Genomic DNA, 12,622 nt, shown 5'->3' on the forward strand with positions numbered 1-12,622 from the left:
TTTTCCTCTTATGCTTATAAACACGAATGTGGTGTGGATGAAAAAGTTTACTCGACAGTTTGAAGAGCTGCAAGTAAAAAGTAATTAATATCGTTACACCATGCATTTGTTATCGCTAGTAATAATTATGACTTCAGCACTGTAAAAAAGGGATTTTCACTGTCGAAGCACTTATTTAAAAAAAAAAGTTTAATGCATGTAAATAAACCACACACATTCTGCTTTTGCCCATTTACAGAAGCAGAATGTAAATTTGCATTTATTTTAATGGTTGTTACTGTTATTATTATGGAAAAATCCAGCCTCAGAATAACTAGCTGAACTACACTCTTAAAAAGATGGGATTCTTTAGTAAGGAAAATGGTTCTATACAGCACCCAAAAGGGTTCTTCTATTCTTACAGTGTCAAGCTTGTAACAATAGCAAGACCCTTTTTGGTGCTATTTAGAACATTTTTCAAAAAGGTGCTATATGGAACCATCTACAGCACGTTCTACATTAATCTGAAGAACCATTTCATCGTTAATCATGCAAAGGGTTCTTTTAGTGTTCATGGTTCTATATAGAACCGTTTTCTTTCTTTACTTAAGAACCCTTGAAGCAGAAGAGTCTAGTGAAACTGTTGAATTACAGTAAAAGGCAGTATAGGAGGAAATTATATGACTGTAATTTTACAGATTTTACTGCTAATTAAAAGTGTTTTACCGTTTTTTTTACAGAATTCTTTACAGTGTAAAGCTCAGTGTAACCGACTAAGCTAATCAATAGTAATATTTTCTCATTTGCAATTGTTAAAAAGAGGAGATTATGATTGAGCTGGCTAATCTTGCAGGACGAACGGTGAGCAGATGTATTATTCCGTGTACTAACAGTCCCTGTGTTTGCATGTTACAGGCAGCAGGCCCAGCTGCCTCTGTCCTCAGCGGGCGTGGTGTACCCGGGCGCTCTCTCCATGGCCGGAATGCCGTCGCCCCAGATGCCCTCGGAGCACTCCAGCATGTCCAGCAGCCCCGAGCCGGCCCCTCCGCTCAGCGGCCAGCCCTCTTACCTCAGCGTCAGCAAGGAGGAGGAGCCTCGCATCAAAGAGGAGGAGCTGCGGATGGACGAGAGCAACGGCGACGCCTACGACGACTTCGACTACGAGGACGAGGACGGAGACTTCGGCAGCGACAGCGAGAACCCAATAAGAGCGCTCTGAGCACAGAGACGTCCCGCCGATCACCCGACCCTCCACTCCTGCTCCCCCCCCGCCCCCCAACCTCACCCTTACACCACCCAATCAGGACTCTCGCAGAGCTAAGCCCCACCCCCCACCCCAATACCAGCAGCAGCAAAGCACAGGATCTGAGAGACTGTTACACTAACGGAGGGTCTTGGAAAGAAAGCGAGACACGTTGCCACAACGTCTGCTGAATAAACCCGCTGTGGCAAACTCACGTCACGCCTCCGTTAAGCTACAGGAAGGAGATAAACGACACTTATACTGAAACAAGGACCAGTTAGTCGGCCTGTCGGAGACACTTTACAGCGGTGGACCTGCTTGTCTATAAAAGAGACACTTTTAAAACTGCGTTTTTGTTCGTTTTTTTGTTTCGTTTTTTGTTTTTTTTCTGGGTTCTATAATATTCTCACTCAGGTACACGGTGCCAACAAGTGGCTTGTGAATGTGATTTGTTGTTTTTGTGCTACAGTTTTAATAGAGGAAAAAAAAAGCATTTATTTTCCTGTTTTGAGATAAAGCACCTGACAGGAGTAACGACAAAATTTACAAAAAAAAAGTTTTTTTTTTTCATATTTTTTTTTTAATTTGCCGCTCCCTCTTCGGTGTACTCCACGCATACGCATACACTTACACATACACGTCCATCTTTTTTTTGACCGAAAGGACGCAGCACTGGACGACAGACAATCCCTCCTTCTGCTCTGCTCTCCCTCGGCAGTTTCTTTCTTTCTCCTCCTGTGTCTCGAGGTGAGACGAGCGCCGATATGCTGTCGCGAGGACAGAACTGGAGCGAAAGTTCTCTGCGTGCGGTGATCAATCACATTTCTGGTTGTTTGCTGTCATAACCGTACGCTGTGCTTTTGGACCGAGCTGTTGTGTTTTATTAAGACGCAGTGCTGGACATGAAGAGAACCACCGCAAAAGGAAAGTGGATCCAAACCGCTCGTTCCTATGAGAACACAAATTGAGATTCAACCTGTCGGACCCGATGCGGTCCCTCCTCCTCCGTCTCTGTCCTTCTCTCCTTTCCTAAACAGACTGTTTTCGCCATTACCGAGAATGCAGAGCCCTTTTCCTCCATTCCAAGAGAAACAGAGAGCGAGGGAGGCTCCCCAGAGGAGGCTCTGGCACTGAACGGTCAGCTGAACAGAGAGAATAGATGGGCTCTGTAGGCTTTACTCAATCCCCCCCCCACGGCCTCAGCGCTCTGTTTACTGAGGGAACCTCCGAAGCACCCAAAGCGCTGAGGAACACTGGTGTATATGTCTGTGGTGTCAGTGCACTTCATCACACGATCTTTCCCCTACAGTGCCTGTTCTAGGTATTAAATGGGTATGTGTGAGGAAACTCCAAAGCGCTGTGTATTTATGAGTAAAATGATGGTACGTATCCAAACAATGGGTCTAAATTACTCTGAAATGACCCTTTTTTGTATCAACCTGGACAAGGACATAGTAACATATCTCATAATTGGAAAATTGTTTGGACTGATGAGATGGAAAGTACTAAAATACGATCAATTTCACTGTAATGTCACACATTTAAGCAGGAGAGTAAAAGACCTCACTGCTTTCTCTCACAGCCCAGTCTCAGTTTAGATTATAGGTACTAAACAGGTATGTTGGACTCTTATGTCATCAGGTGTCTTTGTACCACCTATTTACCCCATATACAGTCGTATGCAAACGTTTGGGCGCCCCTGGTCACATCATATGCTTATATGCTGAGTTTCTAAGTGATACATCCTCTACAGTGGGCACACTTCTAGACATTTTAGGCCACAGTTACTGTTTTTTTGCTGAATATAACTTTTTGGGAGAGACGTAAAACACAAATCGTGGCTTATGGCACATTTTAGACTTCATGTTTTATTTTTTCGAATATGTTAAATAGAAATTGTGCACTAAAATATGCAGGAAAGTGCCACATTTCAGTTCTCTGTGGATGTAGTTGTTTACTTATCTTAGTCTTGCTTAGAAAATCAAGATTTGAGTGTTCAAACTTTTGCAACTACTGGCTCTTAAAAGTCTTTCTGATTTGCCTTTTCTGCTAAAATATATGACATTACAGTGAAATTCAGTACAGGTTTGTATGTAATTCTTACTCCACATAATTAATTATAAAATATTGCCCTTTTTTCAGCTTTTCTTTTGTTTTATTTATGATGTTTTTGTATTTCATAGTTGTACAGAGCCCTGCTGGTGACATCCAGTATAAATAAAAATAATGCAACTGAATAAGGTGTGGGAACAAGATAATTAAGTCATGACCACGACATAGTAATGCATGGGAATGAGACAATTTAGCCTTGAACACAGTTTAATAAAGCATGATATTGTTCCCACGCCTTACTAATTCATGGCCATGCATAATTATCTCGTTCCCACACCTTGCTAAGTCATGGCCACGTATTATTTTTATTTATACCAGATGTCACCAGCAGGGCTCTGTATAGGTGTCTTCTTTGCTGGTCTGGTTTTTAATGCCCTAAAAGGGACCCTGAGCTTTGGAAAGGCCCTACATAATAAACAAAAGCATATTATTATTATTAATAATAATAATAATAATAATATTAATAATAATAATAATAACCTGTTCAGTGTAATTTAGCTAGACTGTCTTGGCATCTACCATCATTTCACCCCAAACTAATTACACAACACTTCTAACGTTGTTCCACACATGTAATCATCTAATACCCTGAACCTGTTGGGCATTTCAGCGTAATTTGGTTAAACTGTCTTCATATCCAGATTAATTACCAAGTACTTTGGAGTTTAATATCTAGAACGTAGGAGCTGTGAAAGAAAGCAGTCCTTCTGCTTGTTCATCTCTCCAGACGCCTTCCATCAGTCGCCTCCCTCCGCCGCTCTGAGGGGCTGTTGGCACGGTTCCTCAGCCCCAGTGCAGGGAACCGTCACCACTCATCCTCCTTCTGTCCACGTTACGTCCACGCAAGGATCTCAAACCCAAACTGACCGCCGCACTCTCAGTCCGTCCCCAAAGCCAAACGCTGACCACGGCGCTCAGCGTCCAGAACGTCCGTCCAGACGGTCGAGCTCTCTCGCTCGCTCCAGCAGGAGGTCCTCTGCCGAGGGTGGGCTGATGTCCAGCCCTGCCTGGAAGGCGCATTGTTTTTCTGCTTTCTTTGTTTCTGTTTTCTTTCTTTTTTTTTTCTTGTTTTTGTCTCCATGACGACGTCACTCTGCTGTCAAAGTTATTGAAGGAGGGGCAGTTTTTTAGACTCTGCATGTCAATGTTTTCGTTCGTATTTGAATACTGTATTTTATTTTTATTCAAACTGCCTCTAGTGTAATAATAATATTATTAACAATAATTATAAGGATGGTCAGCGTTTTGTTTTTGTTTTTCTTTTATGTTTTTTTTTTTCTAAGTTTAGTAAGTTATGTACAGTATAATTTATTTTTTGGTTGTCCTTTTTTTTTTAATTATTACATTATGAAAAAATGTGCTTTATAAAGCATTATATTTAGCTGGTAGGTATTTAGATCTAATTACTCTGTATTTTAATTTTGCTCCTTTTTTTCATTCTCGTTTTGCATCGTATTAATCCCATCCTGGATCGCAAGGAACTGCTGACATGAAGGAATAAGAGACATTTCTAGCTTTTTTTCCTCCTCTTCTGTGCATCGTTCATGAACTCTGAAAAAAAAACCCTGTTTCTTAAAGCACTAGGACTCTGGACGGTCAGAGAAGAATATAAGAAGAACATTTTTTTTTTATTTGTAATGGTTTATGTATAATGTGAAGTTTTCTATTTCTTTATTTCTCTTTCTTTTATCAAGGTTAAAGAAAACAGTTCTATTATACCCCATTGTCATTGAACAAAAAATGGAGCTTGGCTCATGTTTACTGGGATTTGTAGTCCTTTTTCGAGCCCTCGGTGGATCATCACTGGGCATTTGTAGTCCTACCGTCACGTCCAGACTTATAAACACTGCACCTGATGTATCACATGTAAAATGGCATCGATATCAGCCGATAGATTTTGCTCAGAGGCACTCTGGGATATGCAGTTTTGTCCAGTGATCCTCCACCGAGTGGCCGTATTAGATGTTTAACTTCTATGGGACTCCACTTCTGGAGAAGATGGCTTTGTTTGAGCTCCACACCATGGCAGATCTTTTCTCAGTCTTCAGCTGGGTTCCAGCATACTGACCCTCACAGTCATGGCCTGCTGGACAGTCACCTTAACGTCCATCCTGCCATTTATCACATTTCCGGTGATCTTCACTGTCAGGTTCTACCATTTATTGACCATTTCAATCACTTTCTCAACTCAATCATTCATTGCAGAGGGCGGGGCTAGCCGGCTCATAGACGGGGGGTCCTGCTGTCAATCATAAAGCGTCGATGGTGGCTTGAATAATAATAGATAAGACAATCAGAGTCATGTGTGGAGCTCAAAACAAAGTAATAAAAGGAAAAAATACTTATTCTTACCATCTCAACTTGAAAATGGAGAAAGATAATTATGTAAATATAACATAGAGTTATAGATTTATATTTTGTTCATAACACAGTGTAATATAAGTTGTATATTTCTTTTTTTTCTCTCTTTTATTGATGTTATTCATGCCACATTAAAAAGCAGGAGTTACTGTACTCTTATGAAAAACAAAAAAATGACAAAAAAACAAACAAACATGCAAAAAAAAGCAAAAAAAAAAAAAACAAACAAGCCGTGGATTGCCACCATCTGTTCTGAGTTGACGTTTTTCAGTATTATTGCCGGTCTAGGCTCTAATAAAGACAGCAATGTGTTCTGTAACTCCTGCTGGTCTCTTTCTGTCCGCCGTTTTGCACCCGCATTCCACCGAACTGCGTCACTGCATGCGATAAAAAAGAAGTACAGGCGCTGCGGCGGTGCAGGCCAAGCACTCCTCTACAGAGAGCGTGTACACACATCGGGATTACAGCAAATTTGTGCGCGAGGCTTTATTTCTTTCGGAAGAGCGGCGAATCTGCTCGGATTACAAACATTTACTGAAATATGTTCACATGAATTAGACGAGGTTGTTAATACATCTGGAGCTATTTGACTTCTGCTTGTTCGGCCAAACAAGACTTTAGTGGGAGAAGGAGCAGTGAGCCAAAGGCCTCTACAGAAAAAAGACTAAGGAAGAAAGTGCTGTCTGTGAAGTGAAGGTTCAAAATGATCATTAGGCTGAAATATGCAGCATTAACAATAGACAAATCACTGAGTGTCCTCCAAAGCGGAGTTACATGCATTTTTAGATGAAAAGCTCAACTCTGAGGGCCAATAACCTGCATTCTCTGCTGGAACTTTAGAATGAGATGGTGCTCTGCTAAGGAAAAGAGGTTAAAAAGTTACTGTATTACAACCCCATTTCCAAAAAAGTTGGGACGCTGTGCAGAATGTAAATAAAAATAGGATGCAATGATGTGCAAATCATGTAAACCATATTTATAAAGGAAAATACTACAAAGACAACAAATCAAATGTTGAAAATGAGAAATTGTACTGCTTTTTGAAAAATATTTGCCCATTTTTTAATTTGATGCCAACAACGTGTTCCAAAAAAGTTGGGACGGGGGCCTGTTTACCACTGTGTTACATCACCTCTTCTTTTAACAGCACTCTGTAAGCGTTTGGGAACTGAGGAGACACTGCTGTAGATTTGAAAATGAAACGTTTTCCTGTTCTTGTTTGATACAGGATTTCAGCTGCTCAACAGTTCAGAGTCTCATTTGTCGTATTTTTCATTTCATAATGCACCAAATGTTTTCAGTGGTGACCGGTCTGGACTGCAGGCAGGTCAGTTTAGCACCTGGACTCTTTTAGTACAGAGCCATGCTGCTGTAATACATGCAGAATGTGGTTTGGCATCGTCTTGCTGAAATAATCAAGGCCTTCGCTGAAAAAGACGTCGTCTGGATGGCAGCAAATGGGGTTGTAAAATGACGGGTTTTTTCCCTTAAGTCCATCATTTCAACATGAATGAAATAATAGATCAGTACATCAATCAAACTACTGCTGAAAGTAAACTGAAAGACAAAACATTTACATCTATCAGCCTCTTCAATATACGGCAGTTTAGCCCCATCCACTCACACTGAAGTTATAAGGAGTGTTTCAGCAGCAGAACAGGGTAGCCAATCAGAACAGAGCTCATTAACATATATCAGTCTTAAAGGTGCAGTAGCATAAGCAGCCTGTTTCATTGTAAGAGATAAAGAGAGGTTGGAAAATAGTCATGTAAAAATAAATTATGACTGTTTTTGATTTCTAAACCACATAAATGTCATAAATGGACTGGAAAAATACGATAAGAATGAAGGACACAGGCCTTTTACAAGTCAGTCTTATAACAGAAGATGATACAGTTTTATAAAGTGAGAAGAGTATACACCGATCAAGCATAACATTATGACTCACTGTCCACTCTATTAGACACTCCTACCATGTCAGTCCACCTTGTAGATGTAAAGTCAGAGACGATAGCTCATCTGCCGCTGCACAGTTTGTGTTGGTCGTCCTCTAGTCCTTCATCAGTGGTCACTGGACGCTGCCCACAGGACGCTGTTGGCTGGATATTTTTGCTTGGTGGACTATTCTCAGTCCAGCAGCGACACTGAGGTGTTTAAAAACTCCACCAGCACTGCTGTGTCTGATCCACTCAGACCAGCACAACACACACTAACACACCACCACCACGTCAGTGTCACTGCAGTGCTGAGAACGACCCACCGCCCAAATAGTACCTGCTCTGTGAGGGTCCATGGGGGTCCTGACCACTGAAGAACAGGGTAAAAGGGGGCTAACAAAGTATCAGAGAAACAGATGGACTACAGTCTGTAACTGTAGAACTGTAGAAGTGCACCTATACAGTAAGTGGAGCTGATAAAATGGACAATGAGGGTAGAAACAAGGAGGTGGTCATAACGTTATGCCTGATCAGTGTATAATACATTGGATTATAAATGAAAGCATATATTGTAATTTTCAGGTGTTATTAAGAAAAACTCATCTGGATACTTTGGCACTGCAACTGATATGATCCCATCAATTAATCAGAACATCTGCAATTTTGGGAAATAACTGAATGAAGCACAGCGACATTTGTAGCACAAAAGGTTTTGTCACAGTGTGAATTATAAATAACATTTTTTTTAAACCGGTTCTAGTCAGCTACACCCTTAAAAAAGAGCTTTTTTTTCCAAGGGTTCCTTAATAAAGACAATGATTCTACATAGAACAATGAACAAAGAACCATTTGAACTGTGAAAGCGTTCTTCAGATTGATGGAGAATGTGTTGTATATGGTTCTATATAGGACCTTTTTGAAAAGGGTTCTTCTACTGTAACAAACACGACATCATAACAATAGAAGAACCCTTTTTGGTGCTATGTTAAACCACATACAACACATTCTCCATCAGTCTAAAGAACCATTTCACCATGCAGAGAACCATTTAAGCATGCAAATGGTCTTTGGAGTGTTTATGGCCCAATATAGAACCAAGGTCTTTCCTAAGAACCCTTGAAGAACCATCTTTTTTAAGGGTGTGGCTATTAGAAACTGATTGTAAAATAAAAAAGAACCCATTTAATTTCCTCTTTACAATTAATGAACGTATTTAATGAGCTCAGCCTCAGGAAGTGTCAGCGGTTAGGAAATGCTAGGCTCCACTGTGGGGTTGTGCAACTTTGTACTCTTTCAATGTCCTTTATTTTAGGATTCAGACAAACCCTTACCTTTATTGCCTTTGGGAGGGGGTGGTCAGGGGGAAAAGTCTTAATTAGGGGGGATAAGAGGGACATAGGAAAACAAATTAACCAAAGGCTCGACTAAACAGGTAAGTTTTCATGATACTCATATGTTTCATACCTAAATGCTCCGTTATTCTTATCACTACTTTCCAAAACTGCTGCAGCAACTTTAGCAGCTGTAAACTCTCTGCACGCCGTTTCACATGAGTCTCCGATGTGGACTGAATGAAGAATGAAGGGTTTCCAGCGTGATGGTCAGTCCTTAGTGATTTCCCGAGTGTCCATTTGTCAGTTTCACACAGAATGTAGACGGACACACGAATCCACCAGTTCCACACGGTGAGAGGCAGATGACGTGTATCTCAGCCCCTCTTCATAGGCTCATAACTCCGGATGTGAGTCTCGTATGATCTCGTGATCAGATGGAATGGAAAGGGCGACTCTACAGATTCAGGAAGTGTCTGAACTGGATTTCTGTGCTGAATTAACACAAAGAGAGAAAAACAGATATAGAAACATCCAATCTTGTCTTGGTTCTTTTCAAGGTTCCTTCAGCTGTGTCCAAAATTACATATACTACACATACTGCACTAATGAATGTACTTCTACTGGTGGTGTACTACGTTCTATTTAGTCTGTCAGTTTGCGGTTTTGGACGCAGCCTTCCTCTTCTTCCTCTAAGGGGGGTTTTATGCCACTGTCGCCTTTGGCTTGCTCATTGTGGCTTAGGCCTGGATTTTCTGTAAAGCTGCTTTGTGACAGCGTCTGTTGTAAAAAGCTCTATATGAATAGACTTTGACTTGACTTAATTCAGTGCATGATGACAAAAGACAAGCGATAGTGCCAGCACCAGTGTGTTCAGTGGTTTAGTCTCTTCGTTGTCTGTAAGAAGATCAAGAGTTCAGTTTTTAATTCATCCATAATGACGCATAAATCGGGATTTTAAAAGGGCAGGAAAAAAGAAAAAGGAAGGACAGGAAAAAACGGGGAACGCAGTGTCACCTGGTTCTTTGGAGGTAAAGGTGATATAAAGGTCTACCGGAGCTTTATATAGAAAGGAAACCTACGCTGTAGTAACTGCAGTTGTGAAATGGGAATAAAGCGATGGAGCTGTGTAAACGGTTCGACTGCCAGTTTTTCTCCTCGTAAAGCAGGAGTACAGCTCTGTTTTTGTGCTGTCAGATTCTCTCAACCACTGAAATGTAACGTTTGACTGGAAAGTGGAAATGAAGTAGGTTTGTGTCTTCCAGTCTGAGTAGAGCACTAATTGAAACCAGAACATCTCTATCATTCCGTTTCAGAATCTCTATTAGTGATGGGCCGATCCACAGGCCGATTTTTTCAGTTCCGATCCGATTCCGATACACAACTGCTGATACCGATACAGATTCCGATGCACGGTTGGTGGTTGGTCATCGAGTGTAATGAAGTCGAGCAACTTCTCTGGTATCCCTTTAGCCTTTGGGTCGTCTGCTGGAAGTGTATCACGTTTCTGGAGAGCATCAGTGAGAGTCGCTGCCAGGTGTCTGTTAGGATGAACTCCTGGTACTCGTTCACGTAAAACCTCTGCAGGTGATTAAACAGGTTGTATTGACCGATGTAGCCATGGTTCCACCCCTCGGCATGCTGGCCTTACACACATTACAAGTAGCGGTCTTGCTTTTCAGCATTTCCAGACTAAAATATCTCCAAACAGACAACATTTTAGTCAAACCAACAGCTGGTGTTATTTGCTTACTCAAACTGAAGTTGCTGCGGTTTCATGGTAAGATCTGGAATGGAATCTGGATCGGTGACGTGTCTCATATAACGTTATGTTACTTTACGGCAGGATCATGGTCCAGCGCAAACTGCGGTAAGTGAATCAGTAAGTGGATCTGGATTCCGATACCTGATAAGTCAATAACGTCAATATCGGACCCGATACTGATATAGGATTGGATCAGCCCCATCTCTGATCTATATCTGATAAACGAGTATGTTTGTGGAGATTTTAGTGGGTTTTCAATAATGTGTCTCTCCTATACGGGTCAATAGCAGTTCATCATAGAGATTTGCTTTGACAGACTGGGCTTTCAGCCACTGACACAAGGATTGGCATTGGCGCCTCTCTAAAACCACACATTTGTAGCATTCAGGTTGGGACATCTCAGGCTTTTTTTTAGCTGCAGGCTCTGCATTGTGCAATGATGATTGTTTCAGTACAGAAAGCGCTTCAAACCTTCAAGGACAGAATAGAAACTTTATTTGCAGTAAATGTGGTGTTTGAAGGAAAGAGTGCACAATAATGCTCCCCTATACCATCATGAATACTGGCTTTTGAACTGTGCACTGATAACAAGCTGAGTGGTCTTTATCCCGGAGGACGCAGTGTCCATGATTTCCGAAAAGAATTTCAAATGTTGATTCGTCGGACCACAGGACACTTTTCCACTTCACCTCAGTTCATTTTAAATGAGCTCCGGCCCAGAGAAGGTGGCAGCGTTTCTGGATCCTGTTTATATATGCTTTCTTCTTGCTTTCGTCAGGTTCACCAGGTCTTGATGATCATTTTATTACAGAAAGACCTTCAAACCTTCAAGGGCAGAATGGAAGCGTTACTTGCAGTAAATTTGGTGTTTGAAGGAAAGAGGCAAAACATACTGAAACGTGTAGTTAATCTATAGTTCACCGCGATAGATCTTGGCAAGTGACATTATTTTTAATCTATAGTCGACATATCTAATATTTCCATTTTGAGAGAACTGCGTAAAAGAATGGTGTGGGGCAAAATGTGTGCTTTATGAAGGTGTGTAGTGTGAGACAAAAACAGCAAATGGTTCTTAATAGTAGATTCAAAGTGTATTATACAATTGCGTCATTCCATAGAAATGTCCACTTTTCTATCTCTCCACAGGAGTCACTGGTGTTACTGATCCTCATTGGTGTTACACATAATAAAGGAATCACCAGAGACATTTTTAATGAAAAATGCATTGTACAAAATGGCTGCTACAGAGCATCAAACCACATGTTGTCAATCATTGAATTTACACTAAAATATGTAATTTAATCCATTTGTATTCTATTTTTTCACAATTACCTCAGAATAAAGTCGGTCATACCAGTGACTTCAGCTAAAAGCTTCATATGAAATCATGAGCTGAATGAGAAAATCTCTGATAACTGAAAGACACAGTGGACTCACCATGTGCTTTTCTTCATAGATCCTCAGAACACAGGTAAAAGGAAGTCGAGTGATGTCATCAGTGTGACTTTTATTTCAAAATAAGAGATTTTTAGTTACACAGTAACACCAGTGACACAACTCCTGGGGACCATAACTTTCATTATGTATTTTATAATATTTATTTTGCATTTGTTTTCTTTATGTCATTTAATTTATATATTTCATAGTCATGTATAGATTATTGCAGTTAAAATTGCAGAAAAAGTTTTTTTCTTCAAAATACGGCCTCAGCCTTCACACATGACTGTGAGGACGAGCTCTTCTGTGGTGCTTGGAATTCTATATGATTGATTTAAAAACCAGTATTGCTAAATTGAGGCTCAAGAAGGTGTAACTGTTAAAATAACTTGTTTTTCAAGTGTAAACTATCTGTAAATGCTAGAGACACAAACATGGATGTTTTTTGTAGAATGAC

At 40.7% G+C, this 12,622-nt stretch overlaps 1 protein-coding gene across 6 annotated transcripts in view; it reads left to right on the plus strand.

The window, feature by feature from the left end:
• sox5 (SRY-box transcription factor 5) overlaps positions 1–6,014 on the plus strand; it is a 412,851-nt gene extending 406,837 nt beyond the window's left edge. For all 6 annotated transcript variants that reach the window (XM_036577717.1, XM_036577716.1, XM_036577715.1 and 3 more), the window contains one exon: positions 895–6,014. In XM_036577717.1, the coding sequence (XP_036433610.1) occupies positions 895–1,198 (304 nt within the window). In that variant the 3' untranslated portion in view covers positions 1,199–6,014. The remainder of the gene's footprint in view (positions 1–894) is intronic.
• The last annotated feature ends 6,608 nt before the right edge of the window (positions 6,015–12,622 follow it).

The sequence above is a fragment of the Colossoma macropomum genome, unplaced genomic scaffold (assembly GCF_904425465.1).
Source record: "Colossoma macropomum unplaced genomic scaffold, Colossoma_macropomum, whole genome shotgun sequence".
NCBI lineage: Eukaryota > Metazoa > Chordata > Actinopteri > Characiformes > Serrasalmidae > Colossoma > Colossoma macropomum.